The following is a 23,715-nucleotide window of genomic DNA, read 5'->3' as shown; positions in this document are numbered from 1 at the left end:
ACACTTTCATCCAGTTACTAAACAATTTAACTGCACTAATGTTTTGGTATACAAGAAATATATTAAATGCTTAGCTCCATCCAGGAATATCAAGATCTTTTAAATCATACTCATATGACTCTTGAAAGTTTAACTAAGTATATAACTTTCAAAAAGTCCTTTGCAGGTAACATACTGGTCCATTGTATAGGTTTGTGACAGTTCACTTCCGTGTGTGTGTGTGCGTGAGTGTGTGTGTGTGTGAAGAAGTTAACTGAAATAACTCCACTTAGTGTTTGAGAGAGCAGTGTAATGAAATCTGTTTGCTGTGCTAGCTGTCTCCAGATTGGGCTGTAATTACACCACAGAAGGAAGAAAGGTAGCTGAGTTTCAATCTGGATCATTTATGTAAACTCAGCCTTCTTGTCAACGATGTTCTCAGATTGCAAGCATGCAAACCACAAAAATCATCTCCTATGAACAAAATAGAGACAGTGTCAGATTCCAGGCTTCTGATATACCTTGTATTCTCTCTGTAATTGGACTTTAACATTTGACACAGTAAGGTTAAAAAACTTCTCATGTAATATACATCTATTCAGGGAATGAAATGCTGTACTGACTGGGGAAGGGTGGTGCAGAAGAACTATTCCTTAGTCCTCTATGGCACAGTAATGAGACACAGCCTTATGAAGAGGCATTTATTTGGTATGAACAGAGTCCGAATGTTCAGTAAATCTAGGAAAAATGTAGTACTTATCTCTCTGCTGAGAGAAATAAAATGGTATACAAAAGTCAAATATTTCACTCTCCTGGAAGTTTAACCAAAGCATCTGCTTGAACCAAACTGAAAACTTACACATTCAAAATTGTTCTTTTATCAGAACCACATTAATATCATAACGCTCTTATCATACCTGATGCGGCCCCTCAGCAACTCTTTCAAACACTCAACACATGAGGCACAGGGCAATTTCATATTTAAATACACAGAGAAATAATGTGAGGAGACATCGCTGCATGCAGTCAGATTCCCTCCTTCCCCCTGCTAATTCATCGAGCTGCCCTTCATGTTGATAAATAAGTACGTTAATTCTGGTTTTCAACAGCCCTCTCTCTGGCAGGTTCAGAAAGCATTCCTCCTGACACCTGCAGCTTCACGCCCCCCTCTGTCTTCTGTAGTGCAGGAAAACCACAGGCCACCACACTGGCGCCATCCCTGGCTATGTCCAATCAATAAGGACTTATTTCCTGTCCATTTGCTGAGGTCACAGAAGCGAGTCTCATTAATTATTTCTACCAGTGCAGCCTCAAGTGTGCTTCTGGCATGACAAGTGAAAACTGTTTGACCTTTTTTTCCCTAATTTTGTTTGTAGCAGTTCCGAAGGATAGATGTTCGTTTGGGAATGTGGTGAGTGGAACAGAAACACTTTTTTTTCCAAGTCACCAACACATTTAGATTCGTAGCAATGGCAGATTTTGGCTCTCTCGAGTATGATCTGTTCTGCTCATTTCTGCAAATGAACAGTAGTTTCTTTTTCCAGTTGTACATCATGAAAATCTTGTCACAGCATAAACAATGTTTTCTAAAGCAGATCTGGCCTCTGAGGGAGGGAAGCACGCCAGAGCCTCCAGTGCTCTGTTTCCATGGAAACGGCACAGGTCAATAGCTGAAGTCACACCTTTGCCAGCCTTGATTGCATCTTGCAACTGTGAGAAAACACATGCACAATATCATCAGTTTTGACAGAAATAACTGAGAAAACATTATGGATTCAGTATTTCATGAAGTGAGCTTCAAAGGAGTTTAACCAAATGACTCAAAAGCAAAACACCAGTATCTAGCAATAAGCAACACAGCCCCAATCAACTTAAATTAGTCTATAACTTATTGATAACTCAAGCTACTCAGCCATTCAAAGATGCATGCAATGGATGTAGGGGCCTTTCCAACAATAACATATGTAATGCTTGCCAAATAGGGATAAACCCAAGAAATAATCTTGTGCATAATTAATTTATGAACACGCATTTTGAACTGAATTTCACCCCAAGCAAGTACATTAGCTTGTATATGCTATAGCAACATATATTGCTCTGATTACACATGGCCCATTTTAATTTCTGGAATACACTTTCAAAATGAATTTTCGATGATGGCCAGTCCACAACCCCTTTACTCTAGAGAGCCATTCTCTCTGCCCTCTGACCTTAATAAAATTAACCAGGAAGTGGGAAGGCTGCAGATTCCAGCCCATGGGGGTGATCCACCAAACCCCATAACTGTACAATCTTTGTTTATTCCAAGGGGAATTGCATGGGTCTCTTGCCTAGTCTAATTTTGATCAAGAAGCACTGTGTAACAACATTTGCAGAAGATTCTAAGCCGTAAAGAAATGTTAACAGAAAGAGGGACAATAAGTGAACAACAGCCTATTTCTGGATTTGGTATGAACGTAAGGGGTAGCAAGCTGTTACCTGCAGCTTCCATTTGCCCCAGCCAGCATGAACAATGGTCAGGGTTAGGTGAGTTGTTCTTCAAAACATCTGGAGGAAACCAATTTTCCTACCCATTAGATACTTCCAACTTTCCACATTGCATTGAAAAAGTTAATCTGCTTAATTCTCTTGTTGAAGTTTTGCCTGCATTTATATCCTATGTGAACCTTCTATATCTTCAGTACGGAAAGGGAATGATCATCTTGAAAAGATGCTGCATTGGTTAAGGTGTAATGGCAAGGATTTTATATCCCACTTTTCCTCCAAAGAATTCAAATTTAAAGCAATATACATGGTTCTTCTTTTCTATTTGACCCTCACATCACCCAGTTGGAGTAGGTTAGGCTATGGGGCAGTGACTGGTGCAAGGCCACCCAGTCAAATTCATGGCTCAGTGATGATTTTGATCTTGGTCTCCTCTCCTCAACCCTAAACATACTAATGACTAAAGTCTAACCACTACAACACACTGGAGTATTCCTGTGCATTGGTGGGTATCAGAACTTCATGTAATATATCTTTCTGCCTTGGTATATGGCAAGGGTAATGCAGAGAACATGGGCAAGAGTATAGTGCAAGGCACAGAATGGGTGCCAGAGGAGAATGCCTCATACCTCTGCTAGTCAGGCAATGTTCTTATTTATTTTCTGAAGTCTGTGCATAAAGGTATGCTTCTAAATTTGCTTACACATCTGTTACCCTGAAGTAACAACTAGAACAAGATACATTTCTGGTCCCTGGTATATCAGGAACTCTTCCCATGACAAATGAACCAAATTGGAAATGAGATCAGTAAATAATATACCAAGTTGGCATAAGGACATTGTTAGAAAAGTTGTACATATATAGCTATTTAAGTATATGTTTAACCTTAAAAGGCTGTAAACAACAGTCTCCTACAGTATCTAAGTATTATACTTCTGCAAAAAATTGGCAGTAAATGATCTGAAAATAATTTGAGACCCTTAATGCATTTGGGACAACCACCTCTTTTCTGTAGACAGTTGCATTTATGTATAATGTATGATTGTTCTTATTTAACCACGTAACTTAAATGGATTAATTATGTATACTTGAAGATGAACTCAGTTCTTAGATAACATAGTGCTTAAGTGTGGATGGTCCAATTCTTAAAATGTTTAATCTCCTACATTACTTGGAAAATAATTCTTTTGATATTCAATTACAGTGCAACATTAATTAAGCTTTTCTTCCCAAGTGTGCATAGCCAACCACATCTGGTAAGAAACTGGCACTCAATGCCACAAAAATATTTGCTGAACTGTGTATTTCTGATATTAGCAGGTACTCAAACACTGCCATTAGCTGGTAAAGTTTTGCTGAATATATGAAGGTCTATATCTCTAATGGTGCTAAAAAGGAATGTGTTAGAGATAACACTTTTGAGAAGATGGTATCAGTAGTCAAAAATTAGAAATGATGACACTCAGAAGGAAAGTTAGGGCTAGCTATGGTTCCTGTAACTTAAAGTTCCTTAGAAACTTGAGGGATTCTCTCTAAATGCCTTTGGAGTGAAATATGATCTACTTTTATCTATTTATTTATATCTTGCCTTATTTTTAAATAACCAAATATTGCTGACAGAAGTCAGGAGAATACAATAAATACACACAAAAATCAACTAAACCAAAACAACAGCATAAAAAGGAACATCGTTGACAGCTGCTTAACAACTATGCCCACCTAAAGAGGAATAACGTATACACTTCCTAAGCCCTTGCAGAAGATCACAAGGCAAATTTCTCTAGAAAGGTGATAAAGGTGACACACAATGGGCCAGGTCACATGCAATAATAAGCTAGGTTTCATTCTGGCTTGCTAGAGACAACGAGCCACAGATGCTAGTTAGGAGGGAATGCTAAACCATGGGCAGTGGTTTCCTGATTTGTTTAGGTGCTCCCACTGAAAGAAGCCAAGTGGGACAAACGGGGCAGTAGGTATCAACATGACTGTTCATCCTCAACAAGCCAGAGTTCTGAAGAATTCTGGATTATCATGACTAGCAAGCTGGCACAGTGATATAAATTTGAAGTTTTGCCAGCCTAACTTTGTGAGGTTTTTCTTTCAGGTTCTAATCTCCATTTTAAAGAGTTTCTGCAGGAATGTATGGTTGAGAAGTATTTTGTGAATTCTCTTGTCTGTTCCCCCAGGTATTAGCGGAGGATAAAATTAATGTTTCATCCTTTTCTGAGTGGCCTCCCCACCCTTCTTCTTTTTCAACATCTATAGGATTTCTGAACTAGTCTGTAGTTCACTTTCCAGGTATGGACACAAGTCTAAAACCTTCCATCTGCTCAACAATAAGGTTCCCATTCTTGAAAGGAAAACCAGCAACTGAAAAGGTTTTTTTTTTTTTTCAGTTGAACTTGTTGGTCATGTAATATATTTCTCCTTTGTTTCTGTGTTTCCTCTTGGAGAACATCTGCTGGGCCAGCCTTCTATGGTCTACATACTTTCTTGGGAAATATTTCTAGTAGCGTAGTATTACACAATGGAGTATGTATTTTGCCTTTCCTATCAGAGGCAAATGTAGCCCACACTTTAGACAGATACTTTTTTTAAAATAATTTTTATTTTTTTAAATTTAAAATACCAAAAACCCCTTAGCATTTAATAGAAATATGTAAATGAAACATACAATTAGAATAATTCTTACGATACAGTGCCCGCCACCACCAAGAACAATGATAAATGTTACAATTAGAAAAAAGAAACAAACACCCCATTCAAAAATTTCAGGACATTACCCCTTCTAAAACTGTAATGATTGAAGGCTTAAAACCTTAAAAGACATACTCAATAAATGTATCCCAAATATAATTAAATTTCTTTACTTTAGATCAGAGGTCTTCAAACTTTTCCACCAGGGGGCCAGTTGAAAGCTGCCGGTGCTGGGCGCGGGCCGGAAAGGTGGTGCCGGCGGTGTGCGCGGGCTGGTGCATGGGCGGGGGCTGCGCATGTGGACAAGTGTGCTGAGTGGGGCGGCGGGGCATGCGGCGAGGCAAGGTGAGGTGAGGTACGGGTGGATGTGCATGCCCGGCAAGGGGAGGTGAGGCGGGGGTGGGCACGTGCCGTGAGGTGGGCGCATGAGGCAGCAGCTTGCTCGCTTGGAGATCATTTTCTCCGAGTGAGCAAACCACTGCCTCCCCACGCGCAGGGCAAGGTGGGCAGCAGCGGGTGCACGTGTGGATGCGGGCACATGTGGTGGGTCCAAATGGGCATGGCAGGCCGGATAAATGGGCATGGTGGGCCAGATCCAGTCGCCGGGCCTTAGTTTGAGGACCCATGCTTTTGATAGATTCTAAGTCATGTTGTTCTCCTGTGCATGACCCAGATGCTTTTAACTCCTTAAAAATTGGGGGGTTTTTTTACCTCTTATATGTGCCTGGATTCAGCCACTTCAAGCCTATCTCTATTATGTGTTCAGTCACATTTATGCTACTGGTATTTTGGGAGACCTTCAAGTAAGAGCATTTAGGGCATTCACATTGGCCAGAAAGAGTTGAGTTACTACTAGAGACTGCTTAAAACGCTTTGTGAAGTTTTTAAAAAGAAACTGACTGGGATGCAAGATAGGAAATGGGGGAGGAAGAATTCTTGTTCTACCACAGAGGAAAAAATCCAGAGCAACTACTGAACAAGGCCCGCTCTGATTCTCCTTACTTTCCCTCATAAAATAGACTTTCAGAAGACTCCTCTAGAATCTTCCCTAATTATGAAGCAGACATGAAAGCGGGACAGTCCAAGTTAGCTTTCTGTTCCTGTGCAATCCACTTCTACAACTTTCTATTATTTGTACCACTATTATTTGTTTCTCTCTACTTGCACATCTGAAACCCCTAGCAGGCACAGTCTGTCAAGTATACTCGCTGACTGGATTTAGACAATATAATAACCCACACTCAACCCCAAAGTGTTGATTGAATCATGGGTTATTGCATAGTCTGGACCCAGCTGCACTAATAAATCATGCTCTGCAACCCATAGTTCACAACACAACAACAAATCACAGATTGATAATGTGGCTGGTATCTTGACAACTCACATTTCAACTACACTTTCAGTAACAACCTATACTCCACCTATGCTCAACTCAGTGCTTGCATGTGGGTTACTGGGTTGTCGGAACCAGCCACTACCCTCCAGTTGTCCATGGCCTCTGCCTCTCCCCCAGGCATGATCAAGCTCATCCCTGGAACAAAGCAGAGCCACATGTCATACTCTAAAGGCACCCTCAGTCTCTCATATATAATGAGAGCCAGTGTGGTGTCGTGGTGAAGAGCGTGGGACTGGGGCTCAGACGATCTGGGTTCTAGTCCCCGCTCAGCCATGGAGCCAACTGGGTGACTTTGGGCCAGTCACAGACTCTCAGCCCAACCTACCTCACAGAGTTCTTGCAGGGATAAGATTGAGAGCATGGGGAGAAGAATGCTGTAAGCCACTTTGAGTTCTTTGTGAGCAAAAAGCAGTATATAAATCTAGTAAATAACAAACATCAGAAAGAATCTTGCTCTCACCTGATTCTCAGCTTTCTGTACGTGAAACTGGATTCCCTGCTCTTTTAAGGTCATGCTATATCTAACCTCATAACTTACCAAGTAGGAGGAGGAGGAGGAAAAGAAGAAAACTTAAATTGATTTGTGGTCAGAGAATGAACTAATGCATTAAGTGTTTGCCATGTTATGCACTGGCTTTTCTAAATTTGTTTTCTCTTGTGGGGAGCCTTCTACCTCACTAAGTGCTCATATTCAGGCTACCAAAATGTTACAAAATGAAATAGGGCTAATACACTTTATAACTAACAGACTTACTTTCCCCCCACTATTGTTGGAACAGAATACTATTAGTTTCTATAGATTTAATCAGTGTGTGTTGCAGCATGTTAACCTCTTCCTTCTTTTCCTTTTTAAATAGCTGCTAGACAGTAGTTTTATTTTAAGGGCTTTTTTATGCAAATGTTTGCCTAAACTAAAATGCAGCTCTTCCTGGCAAAGTGGAGATCTGGAAAGATACCATAAGCTGTCAAGTATTTAGCAGCTTAATGTTAGTGTTATATACAAAGATTCTAACTTTAAACACAAAGTTACACACGGGGTTGGATCCAGACTTTGTCATCCATGAATCTGCAAACGTTGCCTCTCACCCACAAAAGAGTTTCAATTTGGTGAAGGATCTAGCTGGGAGGCTTCGGCGAATGGGGCGGCATAAAAATGTTTTAATAAATAAATAAATAAATAAATAACGCAACTTTTGCATACTTTCTCCTGCCCCTGTACAACCTTGCATACTGGTCCACAAGATCTCCCAAACCTGCTGAGTTTTGGAAGGTGCAAGCGGCTGCAGGGAGAAGGCAAACATTCTTTCACCCCAATTTCTGCTAGCAGGAACAATGTCGTGATATAGCTTGGGGCACATGACATAAAGCTGACAAGTTTAAATGCCAAGGAGGAAAGTAGTAGTAAGCCAATTTTGAAAATGGATGGTAGTCTAACAAAAAATTACAGTAATTAATACATGATTTTTTTTGAAAAACACTGCTATAGTTTTCCAGAAAAAATGACTGGTCAGCTATTTCAACACATTTATTTGTAGGGCAGACCAACTGTTTTCAATGTTATTTTCAATTTAGTGTGTTAAGTTCACAGCTTGTCATCCAAATCCTATAAATCCATAAAACTACATCTTGTATCTAGCCTCTGATATTATCCAAGAATATGGTCATCTGAATACTCTGCTGTGTTTCAGGTATAATTCCATAGGATGTTTTCAAATAATACATGGTATAAAAAGGGGTATGCTGATATACATAATGCTGTCATGGTAAAACAATTATGCTGGAACCGAGATAAGCCATCAGCAGGCCCTGGATGTAAAGTTCAATACCATATGGAACAAACAGTTCTACATTCTGATTCCATTTACTTAAATTATTGGAACAGGGAATATGTTTTCAAAGTTCCAAAGGTTTATTGACAACTAGTATTAAAAAAAATTAATATCAATGTATCTTCTCTCAGTAGTGAATAATTTTACTTGCTCCTTGCACAACTGGTTCATTCATTTGAATTTTGTAAGAAAATCATTTTTAGCCTTAGGGTATGCTTAATGACAGCATGACAGAAGAAATTAGTAGCAGTCAGGCACATGAGACTAGGATGTAGTACCTTCTGATAAAAAGTAATATTTTACCTTTTCAAAGCAAGTCAATATAGATTTAAACTCAACAGTAAGATAGTGCTTATCACAAAATCCCCAGGCCTACCTGGCATTTTTTGTTAATAGGGCATTTTGGAGGGAAGCCGTTTGCTTGCAGAAAGTATTGGGGTGTGAGGAATATATAAACTATAGTACTAGTAACTATAGTCAATTAGATACTATCATTTGGGTGCTGAAATGGGTGCTGATATTTATGGCATGGCCTGGGTGATAGCTAGTCTTAGCTATGTCAGAGAGATTCACAATAAATTCAAATTAATTCAGATTAATATGAATCCAATCTGCAGATTCCACAACAGAACAATTTTTCCTAAGTCACATAGATTCCATGGGCTTGTAGACTGATTTATGCTTCCCAGAATATTAAAGAAATCTACTGTAGAAAAATGAAAAACCTGAAAGAAAATATGCATTTCCTCTTACAAGATGAAGTGTGAAAATAGCCTTTTTGGGAAGAACTGCAAATTTGGGGGAATTTACAGATTTTCAGAAGTGCACATTTGTGCAGATGTGCATGCATGCAAGTTTGCTAACCAAGAAAAACTCCAGTTCTGTTAACCGATGGAATGGAATAGAATGGTCAGGCAAATTCCATGATGGAATGGAAGGTGCCTGACTTAAAAATGGAAAGAACAGATTTAACACAATCTGTACCTCCTTAGTTAATACCTGTACAACATTTCACACAATCATGCAATTACACTATCTCCTGTGGTAGGGATAGGTAGAAGTTATCATGGGAATAGCTGGTAGATGCCTGGTATGACTTGTGGTGTCAGCAAGATTTTCCCAAAACAGCAAGATCTCTCAAATGCTTAACAAAAGAAAAAAAGAAAAAAAAGAAAACAAAAAAGCTCTTCTTCCACACTAAATCAGGCCGCTAAAATGAAGAAAGCAAGGAGTGGTTTTTGCCTGATGAACTGTAAACACAATTCTGGTACAGAAAACAAAAAGACACCCTGTTCTTTAATTCTACGTATATAATTTCCCCCCTCTTCTCTCCCTAGTTTTTGACTTTGGTTGGTGAATCTTGGGGTTTCAGAGAAAACAAAGCAGATCCTACAAACTTGAATTCCATCCTGTGCAGTAGAATTTTTCCAGTGCATGATGCTTTTTGAGTCCCATCCCATCAACAACTGCTATATTTGTTTACATTGTACCATGACAAGAATCCCTGCCATTTCTTACAGATGACCATATTTAGCTTTGCTCTTTCCCCTCCCCCTGATCAGGAGAAAGTATGTTGAAAAAAGTTATTTATTTTAGTTTTTATATTTCCAGTGATAAACATTATCTGTGCAGATTGGGAATACTTAAAAGATCAAAATTCAATACAATTAAAATATAAAATACAATAGTTAAAAAAATAAAATGCAACGAATGGCACAGGAATATAGATACATCAGAACAGCCATAAAAACTAGAACTTTGAAAAGCCCAGTTTTCCATGTAGTATATAAGCTGCTGAGCTGGGCATATTGTTCCTGAAAGAGGCAATTTCAAGCACTGATCCTAATTCTTATACATCTAACCCCAATGCCCCATTTTCACTGCTTCTTTAGTCAAGGAATACTAGAGAGGGACAGGTCATCAAACATAATCATGATAGATCAATAATTTGTCTGCATGTGGTCGCCACTCTCTAGAATATAAGACTGGAGTATTAACAGACTGATTAACTGCTTGTGAATAAATGGCTTCTAATAGTAGCATCTAAAATGAGCTTTTTGAAATAATGAAGACTGACTGCAGAGAAAGGAGATTATAGAATACAAAGAACTTGTGGACAAGGAGGACCCCCAGCAGTATATACACTTTGCATTTTGGTGAAATAGAAGCAAACAGAAATTTAATTTAAAATACCTCTACTGGGACTGGTGATGACTTTTGCATGGGTCAACTCATAATTTGAAAACCAATGTTTAATTAAATTGCAGGTTCTATTGTATCTTCAAATAATTTCTTACTGTGGTAGCCTATGTAGAGGTACACTTCCTAGTTTTAATACTTTCCTTCCAGTTTCTGTTGCACTAGAAAGACAGCAGGGGAAATGCCATCAAAACCGCATCAAAGACCATTCAGCCATTTCTACTGTACTTCTCCAAATCTACTTTTGTAACAAAAGAGTTTCAACAGTGAGAAGTACTGAGGCCTGCTAAAGAAACGTTAATTATCATTGTGATATTAAATTTATATCCTGTCCGTTTTCTTCTCATGAAGAACCTGAGATGGCTTACACAGCCCTCCTCATGTTATCCTTAGAATAACCCTGTCAGATGGGTTAGGCTAAGTGTGTGACTCGCCAAAGTCAGCCAGTGAGCTTCCTGGTAGCACATGCAAAGAAGAAGACTGAACAAACTGTATATAAATCTTCCCGTGTGGCCACCTGACTGACATACCACATTCTACATGTGATGGAAATGCACACAATGCTGGATCCATGATGCCTCGAATCACACCCAGCTGAGAACTCTTCCCCTGACCAGCATTGTATTTTAAACGCTGTATAAATGTACCAGCATGTATTGCATTTTTATTGTTGTGAACACTTTGCAAGTAAATTTTTAGTTGAAATAAGGAAAAAACATAATTGAAAAAGTAATTGAAATGCTGAGCTCCATTCCCATGAATCATCATGCATATGGAATTACATTCTCTATACCCTTGCACATACTATACTGATTAGAAGAAACTTAATAGTTGCTTTAAAAAGTGCAGGAATTATGAGAGTTCTAAAAATAAGACTTCAGTTTTAAATATTTACTCACCTTAGCATAGTCTAGTAAGTTTCCTTTAACTTGAGCCTTAAAAAGCACAAAAGGAAAAGTTTAGTAATTGTTCGACATGCTAGCTGTTGTAATGCTAAAATTTCTAGTTACATAGGAATATGAAAGATTGTACATTTCAAACTGAACAGCAGAAAACAAATGTATTTCATCTAGAACTGGGCTGATAGTCCCACATGGCCTATTAGGATCATAATAAAACCTGTTTTAATTCTCTTCTAGAAAATAAATACCATTAATTCACAGGGCACAAGTTTATCAACTGTTATACTAGTAGAACTGTTCTATGAAAAAGCTATCTTAGAAGGATATAGAGAGATCAAACATGTCCCTTAACCCTATTCAAGTGTTAATTCCTCTTATGAAATTTGACTCACATGAGGGAGAGCCAGAATGAAGGCACTAGCTCCAGCCCTAGAGACATAAGAGGAGCTGTGCTGAATCAGGCAAAGGCTTATCTATTCCAGCTCTGTGTTTGTACAATGCCCAACCAAACTGATGCATGTAGGAAGTTCACAATGGATAATGAGTACAAAAACACTTTCCTACTTGGGCATATGAAAATATAGTGCCTCGAATACTGGAGATGATATATAGCCATAGCCACAGATGGCCTTATTCTCTCTCTGACTGCCCTTGTTGTCCTCTACAAGTCTGGTCTATTCACTGTGTGTGTTTAACACATAAGGAAAAAAAATCCCACACAACAGAAAGACCAGAAACAGTATGCCATGGTAGCAATTACAGCTCCAAAGATCCTATTGACCAACACAGTGTTCAGTTGTAGAGCACATGGTCAAACCTTTGGAAGCCAAAAAGGCTGAAACTTAAAAAGACCTGTTTATGGTTAAAGCAGGGGCAGAGAGCCTAGCACCCTCCAGATGTTTTGAAATGTAATTCCCAGGAACCCCAGCCAACGTTTGGAAGTTAAGGAAGTTGTAGTCTGGTTTATCTGAAAGGTGCTACTCTCTGTCTACTCCTCATTTAAAGCTTCCATTCAATACAGATCACATTGGTTATAATAAATATGGGCTTGTATCAGGATAGCATTTTTGGATGAGATGTGATAACATTAGGAAGAATATCAACATTGGTAGGCCTAAAATTAGCCCAAGCAGCTGTGTTTTGAGTTGTAATCATATATGCATGAACAGTTCCTACCCTCTGCCTTCTTCTGCTCTGTGCTTAGAAATAATTAGTTGTTGAAAAACTAAATCTATTATTTTATTTGTTTTAGTGGAAGAGAATGCTTGCATATTTCAAATAAAATTTAATTGCCTATTTTAATAAAATACCATGAAGCTTACTACTACTGAATTTGGCAAGAGGTATTAATTTAAAAGGGACCGGACCGGACCATGACATATTGTAATCTTTATGTCTTGGTACCAACACTGGAGCTAAGTTAAAAATACACAGAAACAAGATAATATTTTCCTTTTATAAATGTTAAATCATTATCCATCTGCTGTGTGAAAATTATTTAAAATATTTATTTTAGGGCAGAAGCCTTCCCAAGGTGGCATATCATAATAAAACACATAAAAAACTGATATTGCATTAAAAGCAATAAAAACACAACTAAAATTCAACAAAAAACACTGATAAAGACAACAATACAAAACAGCAATAGAACAGCAAGTACAGCAAACTAGGGGAAGACCAAAGTAAAATGTTTTCAGGACCTTAAAACACCTGCAATGATAGGGCCCAGTTGGACCTTGAATGGTAACTTATTCCAGAAGTGTGAGGCTACTTCAAATGAGGGAGGTGTTGCTTGCTGATCATGCTGGGGAGGCAGCAGTCCCTCAAGTAATCTGGCCCCAAACTGTACACACCAGTAACATTCATTTGTAACACCGGGTGGTTGTCTTTGGATATCACACAAAACTGAACAGGAATGAACAGTGGCAGTCCTTCTGCTTCTGCATGCCCAAATCCTCCTCCAGTAAAGTCTGAGGAGTTTGCTTAACTGTGGGTTGTTAGTTTATCCAAGTTACAAAATGGTGCTTGATGCTAACTATTTTTATTTTGAAACAAGCTTAGTTGAAGCCATGGTTATAAGTTTCACCTGCCTTTCTAATGCAGCCCATCTGTTAACAGGAGTTTACCTACCTCTTCAATTTGCCTAATCCAAGCCTCTCTTCCAATAAATTTCTGATGCAAGACTACAGGAGCGGAATTTAAACTGAAGGCCACAGAGTCTTTAGACCTATCATTAACAAATGGCTGAATGTCAACATTTAGCTGAAAGACAGAGGATCAAAGCATGTTGTTAAATTAACATAGAAGTAATTCTTTATAGTTCATTACATTACTCTATAATTGATATCACATGCACAAACTTTAACAAATAAAAATTGCATACTTGGCTATAACAAAGAGGCTTCAAGCCTTCAATACACTACTCAAGACTTAGCAGGTCATTCCTGATTATGATATTTGGTTCAAATCCCATTAATATTAACAGAGTCTCCTTCTCCATATTGTAGGTTTTCAAATAAGCATATTCAAATATATATTAGAAGGAAAGTGGAATGATTGGTAATCTGCATGAAGAAGCTAAAAGTCAAAGAAGCAACTGGTGATACCATTCCGGTGGAGGTTCAGTCTGCTAACTGCCCTGGAGACCCAGCCAACAAGAATCTAATCTAAACTTCTGCACAGTTCCATCCTGCGTTCTGTTCCTTGGTCACACTAGACTGTGACAGAATCCTACAAAATGGACAAAAATCATCTAATACTGCTGTAACTCAAACACCAGTAATATCTAATAAAACTAAAACTGAGATATATTCAACAATACAATTTAGTACCGATGCCAGTGTAACTCATGGGTATTTTATTGTTTCATACATAACTAATCACTGATTCTTAGAGCATTTGCACACTGTAGGCATGAGGTCTACATGTTGGTTGTATATTAAATTCTTGAGCTTCTTTTGTGAACAGAAAAGACAATGTATAATGTGGGGTATGCTATGCTGAATTCTCACTAAATTTACAGTAGGAAAAGCTGTAAGCTTTAATATGAGACATAAGCATGCACACTATCAATATATGTAGAGAAATGCATAGATGTAAAATAATGTAGACAAGAAAACTTTTCACATATTAAATGTGTTCTATGAATAGCTTCTGGGGAAGGAGGAAGTATACCTTATGACTCAGGGACATGTGCTTTCCATACTTAAAGGCCATATTCTGCATCCCTGCATCATGGTTTGCCAGTTCCATTGCAGCCTGGCAGCTCCTTGCCAGCAAGGCACTATGGGATAGGAAAATTTGTTCTTTCCAAGTTGATATTCCAATGTCCTCAGTGAGACCATTTTCCTGGAAAAAGGAGGAAGGATAAGAAGTCAAGGTAAGACTAGAAACACCGGTGCAGTCAGCTGTTCATGGGCAGGTGAAGGGTAAATTTCACAGACATCATCCATCTCAAGCTGGTGGAAACAAAGAGACCAAAAGGTGTGAACAAATTTTAGCTTCCTGTACAGTATAGGAGCCCATTCCTTAATTTTCTTCATTAAGTCACAAACTCCCTTTTAACTCACAAACAATGTATTGATTCAAATATACAAATCTTAGGATCTAAGGCATCCAGAAACAAACCTTCATATCTTAAAAAAGTATGTTTAACTGGTACTTCCTGGCTCAGGCAAATTGACATTCAGTACTGATTTCACTGCTATAAGCCTTTTGTTAATCTATGTTCTTCTGTATTATAACCAATTACCCTCAAATGATGAGTTGAACATGCCATGTGTTAAGTGCCTATTACGGTTAACAAGATTATCCTGAATCCTCCGAACACCTGTGTTTAGCCAGCAAACCAACATCCAAACTATCACCCTAGTCTTTTCTACCAAGTGACTTGTCTTCCTTGTCTCTTAGGCTCCTTGAAGAGAATAAAGAAGCTAGGACAAATGTAACAAGGACAAATGGCTGCAAGATTACTAAAACCTAAGATACATTTTTGCCACTGCCTTTGGGTAGTTAAAAGGTAGTTTAAAATTCCCTCTCCCATGAAAAAGTGACTGTAGAAAAACACCCATGCCATCTAAACAATTCTGTCCCTGTGAGCTACTTCAATTAAATTGCTCAAAAACAAGTAAGAACTAAATCTGCACAACACTATAATTTTCTAGCAAGGTATTATCTGTCATGAAATTGGTAACGAATGAAACAGAATCCCTCCATTCAGCTCTAATCTTTCTCCCTTGTGGCTGTGCCAAGGAGTGCTGTGTTGCACAGGAGAAGATAATATGAGACCATTGGGAAAAGTAGTATAATTCTGCAAAACCAACTTGCTGAACATTGTATCAGAATTCATTCCTTTCAAACACACCATTTACTTGCATAAAGGATGGCAGCAGAAGCCACATATTTACTGATACACCTGAGATTACCAAATGAAGAGTAAAACTTCAGCTATGTCTCATTTGACAGAATGACTGTTAAAAGTCCTGTTTTGCACATTTTCTGGATTTCGAGCATGATATGAAACAAGAAGCTCTCAGACAAAAATTCCTCTAATCTGGAAATGAAAATTCAATTTAAAATGAACTCTTTAGATGAAATGTTCAAAAACTGGTGACTGAGGACCACATTTCCTAAGGTTAAAAAAAATACTAATACTAAAAGCTTGATGGGCAATTGACATGATAGTCAGCTCAACAATTTGATTTAATATTATTTGACTGGAATGCCACTAAGTATTATTAATGCAGAGCTAAAAAACACAGTTGCAATGTATGGCTGTGAAAGTTGGACCATAAGGAAGGCTGAGCGCCGAAGAATTGAGGCCTTTGAATTGTGGTGCTGGAGGAGACTCCTGTGAGTCCCCTGGACCACAAGGTGATCAAACTGGTCAGTCCTAGAGGAGATCAACCCTGACTGCTCTTTAGAAGGTCAGATACTGAAGATGAAACTCAAATACTTTGGCCACCTAATGAGAAGGAAGGAGTCCCTGGAGAAGAGCCTAATGCTGGGAACAATAGATGGCAAAAGAAGAAGGGGATGGCAGAGGATGAGGTGGCTGGATGGAGTCACTGAAGCAGTTGGTGTGAGCTTGAGTGGACTCTGGGGGAAGGTGGAGGACAGGAAGGCCAGGAGGAGTGTTGTCCATGGGGTCGCAATGGGTTGGACACGACTTTGCAACTAACAACAACAACAAAGAACCACAAGATTAGCACAAGTCTACAAACAAATCTGACATGGATAGGTTGAAGGAAACTCATTAGTTTTCATGTGAGGTACATATTCTGTTTCAATTTTGACATTTTCATCTATATTATGATTTATTAGGGATACTTGAACATGCATATCAGGCTTGACTGGAATGTTTTGTTTTCTTACCATCTCCTCAAAGAAAAAGTCCTAGAGTTCAATAGGATTGAGTGGCAGAAAATGTGCTTAAGGTCACAGCCTTCTTGACAGAAGCATAGCTTCCAAAGAAGCCATTTCATTTAAACACACTGTAACAATAGGTGAAAATCTACCTCTGTACAATTCATTTCAACAGGGGCTTTGTATAAGCAACAGATGCCTCCAGTGGAATGTGCATTTTAATACAATGCAACAATTATTGTCAGGATCAGAGCCTAGAAGTGTCTGCAGAACCAGGAACACCTTTGCAGGAACTTGTAAGAACAGCTGAGAAGCAATTATGTAGTGCAGCTGGAGACGAGCATAAACGGTTTTGATTTTCTCCATAGCCTAGCATAAGATTGCTTGATCTTTCAGACCCAAATCTAGATAGGAAGGATGGTGTGCCTGGAACCAGCAAAGATATCCCCTGCTGTTGTGTCCCTATATTGTTGCTGTTGTTACATTTCTTTACTGCCTGTAGCCAAATTTCTCTGGATGGTTCAAAACATTTAAGTCATCCATTCAGATTTCAACCAGTTCCAATCCTGCTTAGCTTCCAAGATTAGGCAGGATCAGGCACGTCAGGCTATATGAAAGCTCATATTGCATTATAGAGACTCTCAGTCTGATTGTACAGCAGTTCCTGACCTATGCCTCTTTGTTGTTTGTAAGCTAGCACAGTTTGTGATATCATACAACATCTTTACTGAAGAATACAATTTCAGAATATATCTCAAATGAAATCAAAAAAGTAATCTATTTCAAATGTTAAAAGATAATCCATACGCATACACTATCCTTTTAATCTGGTGAACTCACTAGTTATACTCACTGTCCACTTCAGGAAAGTGTAATAGGAATATTAATATTAAAATATATATTCTCCTCCAGGAAAGATAGAAACCATGTAAAACCAGTGTGAGAGCCAGTGTGGTGTAATGGTTAAGAGCATGGGATTGGGACTCAGGCACTCTGGGTCCTAGTCCCTACTCAGCCATGGAGCCAGCTGGGTGCCTTTGGGTCAGCTACAAACCCTCAGCCCAACCTACCTCACAGGGCTGTTGTTGTGGGGATAAGACAGAGCAGGGAGAGGAGAATGAGGTAAGCTGCTTTGAGTTCTTTGTAAGAAAAAAGTGATATATAAATCTAATAAATAACTATTTAAGTTACTGTACAGTTAACCAGGTCTTGTTTGGACTAAACCCTGGAACTAGGCTTCAGGAGCTGCAAGTGGGTCACACTGGCTCCCCTTCTTACCCTCTTGCAAACGCTACCCAATCCTTCTACCTTATTCAGCATTGCATAACTGTTTGTAAATCTTATTAAAATGAACCTGGGCATATCCTAATCTCATTTAGAAAACTTTGATTAAAACGTGCAGTTTGCTTCTGATCTCCACACGTGGCTTATGCTACTTAGAAACCATTCACAGTAGTTAGCTAAGCATAGCTGGAGACAACTTTTAAATAATTAGGTATCCCAATTTCATGTGCCTTTTTATTCCATCTCAACTAGCTTTATTTATTCCAGTAAAATACAATGATGGGAATTCAAATGCAAATACATTCTTCTTTGCCCATGCACAGAGACAACAGAGCAAAGGTACAAAATAATTATCTGAATATTTCAAAATGAAATCCATGAATTGCTATAAAGTTTCCCAGATTTTTTTTAAACATGTGTTGCAGTACATTTTAATTCTGATATACTGCAGTTCATTGCACTCTGTCACACATACCACTTGGCATTACAAACTTCAGTTAAATCTAAGGCTTGAGCAATGAAGAGGCTTAAAAATTGTAATTTGGATCACTCACTGTTTCAGCTATAAGTGAGATGATTCAACAATCTTTATTTTCCCATCTGTGTAGGAAAGGAGCCAATAAAATTATAAGTCTTCAGCAGCAACACAGTTACCCTGCAAGCATCTTGCATGTGATTGATGTCTCACTTAACAGATGCCTTACTGCTTGTTGAACATGACAGGACATATTTTATTGGTCTATTAATACATGCCTTTGATGTTTGTGATGAAAAAGGGTTAGAGTAAATGGACTCATAAAACACACCCAGGAGCACCTTAATACTTTTATTTTACTCATATTCCAGAGAAAACCATGTTTAACTAAAAAAGAAAAGGATATGTACTTCCACTGCAGAATACAGCTAAAGGAGGGAGGAAAACAGAGATGAGTAAGAAGGAAAGAAAGTATGACTTTCCCTCATTAACAATGTCATTTAAGCATGTATTACAGTTTAGATCTGCCTTCCCTTCTACAGTATCTGTCTCTTATCATGCAATCTTTGCTACATTCTCTTCCATAAAAACACATTTTAAAGTTCTAGCTTTGTCTGAAAGAGCTTTGTATAGCATCATGAAGATAAAGTCATTTTATCATTTAAATTTCCAGAAAGAGGCATATTCCTCCTAAAAGGTTTGAAAAAAAGCAGAGGTTTTAAATATCCAGAGTACTCACCATAATTGTTTGTTTGTTTGTTCATTATACTCAAGGACTCAAGAGGTAAGAAGAATGAGGACCAGATAATTAACAAATTTATTCATTATTCATTTTAACTACCCATAACTGATGTTCCCTGGTCAGCATATGTTAAAAATATAAAATAAAACTATTAAAAATAAAAAGAACAGCACAAAATAAGCCCTAGATAAAAACAGGATCAAAGAATAAAACCATTATAACATTATAAAACTTGATTAAAACAGCAGCAGAATCATCTGCTAATCATCTCTCATTTTTTCTGCATGAAGAATGAATAAAGACTAGAGAAACCACTTTAAAAACTTTTGCCTCATAAGCTAAGGATGATTACTTCCATGATGAGTTTGGTAAAGCAAACCTCTCAGATTATGTTTTACACTAAGCCCCCCCATCCATCCATATGTGATATATTTTTTATTTATTTAAGACTACTTTAAACCTGATTTATAACCCCATGCAACTTTCAAACAAGTGGGCAGAAGACCTTCACAAAGTTATATTCAACTCTAGGGTCAGGAAAAAACAACAACAAAAGCAAAACACAGTATCTGTATTTTTTCTGGGCTGTCTATTTAGGTTACACTTGTACATCTGGATTGTGATTTTCACCTTGTGTGAGTTTAGGTTCATTTCCCTGCCCAAAGCCCCCTTACATTGCGGAAATCAAGTCTTCTGATGCTTCCATGATGCCCATAAACGCTTCCTCTGTCCAAGTCCCCAACATTTTAGCTAATCTGGTTGTTTTTTAAAGCTCTGTGGGGGATTTAACTCTCCAGGCCAGGATAACATCCTGGGAGATAGGATAGGGTGCCAAGTTGAGGGACCTGTGGGGGAGCAATCAGTGAAGGAACAAGTTGAGGGAGATATGGAATTGGAAGCAGGACTCAAAAGGTAAGAAGAATAAGGACCAGATAGTTAACAAATGTGCTATGTACAGGCCTTTCTTGTACATGAAAGTTTGGTGCTTGCTACATCACTCTGCCCATGGGTCTCCAGATGCTTGGATATTAGGAGGGTGGGTACCTGGTGAAGGGCCTTCTCTGTGGTGGTGCCCTGGTTACAGAATATGCTCCCCAGAGAGGTTTGCCTGGTGCTCACACTTTATTCTTTTCAGCACCAGATGAAAATCTTTTAATTTTCCCAGTATTTTAAGGTTTGATGGTGATTTTAATGTGAGGTTTTACTGTATAGAAAACCTATATGGATGCTATGCTTCACTCTGTTTTATTGTAAGACTGTCCCAAGACCTTGGTAGCAGATGGTATAAAAAAGTTCTGAATGAATGATTGAATGAATGCTTGCTTGCTTCATCAGTCCAAAATAAGACCCTGCCCATTCAAGGATTAATATTGGGTGAGGCAGCCAATTTGACAGGCATAACTGAAACCTGGGAGTGGGTGAACAGGGACAAGTTAGTCTTTCCCAGTTGTGTCCACAGGGGACTTGGTACAGCATCAAGGCAGATTTGAAAAGCTGGCGCAGGAGAGCTGCTGTGTTCTGTAAGAATTTTGTTTCTTTCTCCAGGCACCCTGACTGTGTGACCAGGGTCTAGTATCCACAGCAATTGCCTCAATGTATAACTGGCCCAGCAAATATAGCAGGATGCATTCTAGACTTGGGGTGTTTGGTGGGGTATGAGAATGGTATTCTGAAGGTGGGGAACTTTGATTTGATTTAGTCCCACTGTCATGGTCAGATCACTGCCTGCTGAGATTTAGAATAGTGACAGCTTTTCCACTCTGCAAGAGTGGGGGCCTATTAAGATGATCTGCAGCAAGAAGCTAATGTATCTAGATGGTTTCCAGAGGGCTCTAGTGGGTTTTCTGGCTCACATGGCTGACACTCCTCGTTGATCTGTGGAAAGCAGATATGCTGCCATGATCACTCCTGAGAAGCCTGTCTGTAAGAGAGGTCACATGGATCTGTGGTATATGTAAGAATTGAAAGCAATGAAATATAACAGGAGATGGCTTTCGTGGACATGAAAGAAAACTCCTAGTGGATGCAATAAAATCCAGGTATGTGTCCATAATCAGGCATATTTAGGTTCACTGAGGGAAGTAAAGAAACAGTATCACTGTTGCTATTCATGCTTCTATTTGCCACTCAGCAGAGCTTTTTATAATTGTCCAGACGTATTACAAGCTCGCCCCAAGGATACACTGGACCCTAGACTAGCAATGAAATGACACTACAGACTCTAGACTATAATGGCACTACAGACCCACTGTAATATACTTGCTGGACACTTACAGGACCAAATCTCTTGCATCTGCTGGGACATGACTCCAGTGTTATAGTGGATCAGGTGAGGTACCCACAGTACAGCCTGCTTTAGTTTTCTTGAATGAGTTTGAGTTGGCACAGCTTGGGAACACTGACAGAGTGCTTCCCCAGCTTTGTGCAGCCACTTGGAACCTTGCCACTTCTGGAGTATAAAGTCAACAAGGAGGGAACAACTGCTTGGACCAGACAGGTGATCCTTGCAAAGGGAGAGGTGCCATGGCGCCTGTAGGTAGCAGTGAGACCTACAGGTACTGGGCCTGCTTCTCTCAAAGTACTGCATTCCAAGGTGGAGATTTCAGATTCTGAATCTGAAATGGAGCTCTGTGATAAGGCAAGCAGCTGGTGAGAACCAGATCATCTCTGGTTTGCAGGGAGACATGGTGGAACAGGGATGGTCAGAGGGGGAGGGGTGTGAGTTTATCAGACCTGTGGTCTGATGTCAATCAAATGAGCAGACCAGTTAAGCAACATATGGTGTTTTACTGTCTGACCCAAATGCACCACAAACCTTCCTGAAGGTGGGACCTATTCCATTCAAGGAAAAGAGTGGATGGGGATTCAGTTTGAAATCAGCTCCTGACATGGGCAAGAACTAACTCAAAACCGATGGTCTTAACTTGATGAATGCCTCTTGCCAACAACCTTGCTAGTCCTAGCTCACCAACACCAACATAATGAAGTTTGTAGTTAGAAGTTTCTCCTTGTGATCTGCTAGGAAAAGAAGAAGTTGTGGAGACAGCATTATTGGCCTGCAAGAATTCCTCTCTGCACCCAAAATACTTCAACAGCGTTAGGCCAGTAGCAGAGTGATTCTGGATTCATTTCAGTTGGGGTTCAGGATGTATTTTAGAACAGGAAGAGCTTTGGTTGCCCTGTATGATGACCTATGCCAGGAAAGAACGTAAATCTGCTGAAACTCCTGGATTTCAATACCAGATTAGTAGATTTCAATACCAGCAACCATAGTATACTTCAGGGGAAGCTGTCTGAACTGGCAGTTGGATGTACTGTACTGCAGAAGTCCTGGTCTTTCCTGAATAGTCAGCTTCCCAGGGTGGTGCTTGAGAAACATTGGCTGGCACTGAAGATTTTCCTGTATGATGAGGTTCCTTGGGGGTCAGTTTTGTTCCTTATGTTATTCAACATGAAACCACTGAATGGGGTCATCTGGACTATGCTGCCATCAATATGCTGATGACATTCAGCTATACTTTTCCTTTTAATTCTGATCAGATGAGGCTGCGGATGTGCTAAACCATTGTCTGGCTGTGACAATGGACCAAACGAGGCTGAACGCCAAAGCTCAATCTAGACAAGATTAAGACACTGGGTAGTGGGTAGTTCACAATATTTAATGTAACATGTCTCCTAGCAGTAGGCCACCTGGACAGTACAATCACCATTTGAAGTCTTGCTTCAGATGCCATCTCTGAAGGATGCTTGGAGTGTGGCAAGAGGTAAAGCCTTCTCAGTGGTGGCCTCCCAACTGTGTAATAATCTTCCCACAGACACTCACCTAGCACCAACTCTATCATCCTTTCAGCATCAGGCTAAGGCAGGCATCTGTGCTGAGACATTTAGAGACATCATGTAGTGGCTTAATACGGGCACACATCATTTTGAATTCTTCAGTTTCCAAACAATATAGGTATTTAAGTGGGTAATACCCACTAGATTTGGTGGTGCTGGTGGGAGGATACCGTAGCCTCTGTCTGCATGAGATGGATGTATATGTGGACACCATGTGAATGCAGGTGTCCATATCATATCATATTTAGTTTTAGCATAGTAAAGAATTATGTCTAGTTTGGAATTCTGGTCTAAGCTTTCTAGTTTGGAACTCTGGTCTGAGCTTTATGCATTAATGCAGGGGTCCTCAAACTTTTTCAATAGGGGGCTAGTTGAAAGGTGGTGGTGACTCGCGCGGGCCAATGAGGTGGGAGCGGGCATGCACGAGGCGGCACCAAGCACGTGTGGCAGCAGCTCCCTCGCTTGGAGATCTCCCAGACAGTCCAAAACCATCTCCGCGCGAGCAAGCCACCGTCTCCCTGCCCGTG

The 23,715-nt window shown here is 39.3% G+C and overlaps 1 protein-coding gene across 3 annotated transcripts; it reads right to left on the bottom strand.

The window, feature by feature from the left end:
• Positions 1–666: 666 nt before the first annotated feature.
• PDSS2 (decaprenyl diphosphate synthase subunit 2) lies at positions 667–15,345 on the bottom strand. 3 transcript variants are annotated; one of them, XM_044426953.1, is made up of 4 exons: positions 14,661–15,331; positions 13,617–13,748; positions 11,484–11,519; positions 667–1,689 (listed from the first exon to the last, which is right to left on the bottom strand). In XM_044426953.1, exons 1-4 carry the CDS (start codon positions 14,736–14,738, stop codon positions 1,531–1,533), a joined length of 405 nt encoding a protein of 134 aa, XP_044282888.1. In that variant the 5' UTR covers positions 14,739–15,331; the 3' UTR covers positions 667–1,530. The 3 variants fall into 3 exon arrangements, with proteins under 3 accessions (XP_044282888.1, XP_044282908.1, XP_044282898.1); XM_044426973.1 differs by lacking the exon at positions 667–1,689 and adding an exon at positions 1,709–2,526 and having other exon boundaries at positions 14,661–15,341; XM_044426963.1 differs by lacking the exon at positions 667–1,689 and adding an exon at positions 10,382–10,745 and having other exon boundaries at positions 14,661–15,345.
• Positions 15,346–23,715: the final 8,370 nt, after the last annotated feature.

This window comes from Varanus komodoensis, unplaced genomic scaffold (genome assembly GCF_004798865.1).
Source record: "Varanus komodoensis strain SLA01 unplaced genomic scaffold, ASM479886v1 scaffold1, whole genome shotgun sequence".
In the NCBI taxonomy this organism is placed as follows: domain Eukaryota; kingdom Metazoa; phylum Chordata; class Lepidosauria; order Squamata; family Varanidae; genus Varanus; species Varanus komodoensis.
The sequence above is the reverse complement of the archived record's forward strand: the minus strand, read 5'-3'. Positions and strand labels throughout refer to the sequence as shown.

Coding starts and splice junctions, on each gene's coding strand:
- PDSS2 (XM_044426953.1), bottom strand. CDS start 14,738: ATGGAACTGGCAAACCATGATGCAGGGATGCAGAATATGGCCTTTAAG. Junction 13,749..14,660: donor ACATGTCCCTGAGTCATAAG/GTATACTTCCTC, acceptor TCTGTCTTTCAG/CTAAATGTTGACATTCAGCC. Junction 1,690..11,483: donor ACTTACTAGACTATGCTAAG/GTGAGTAAATAT, acceptor GTTTTCTCACAG/TTGCAAGATGCAATCAAGGC.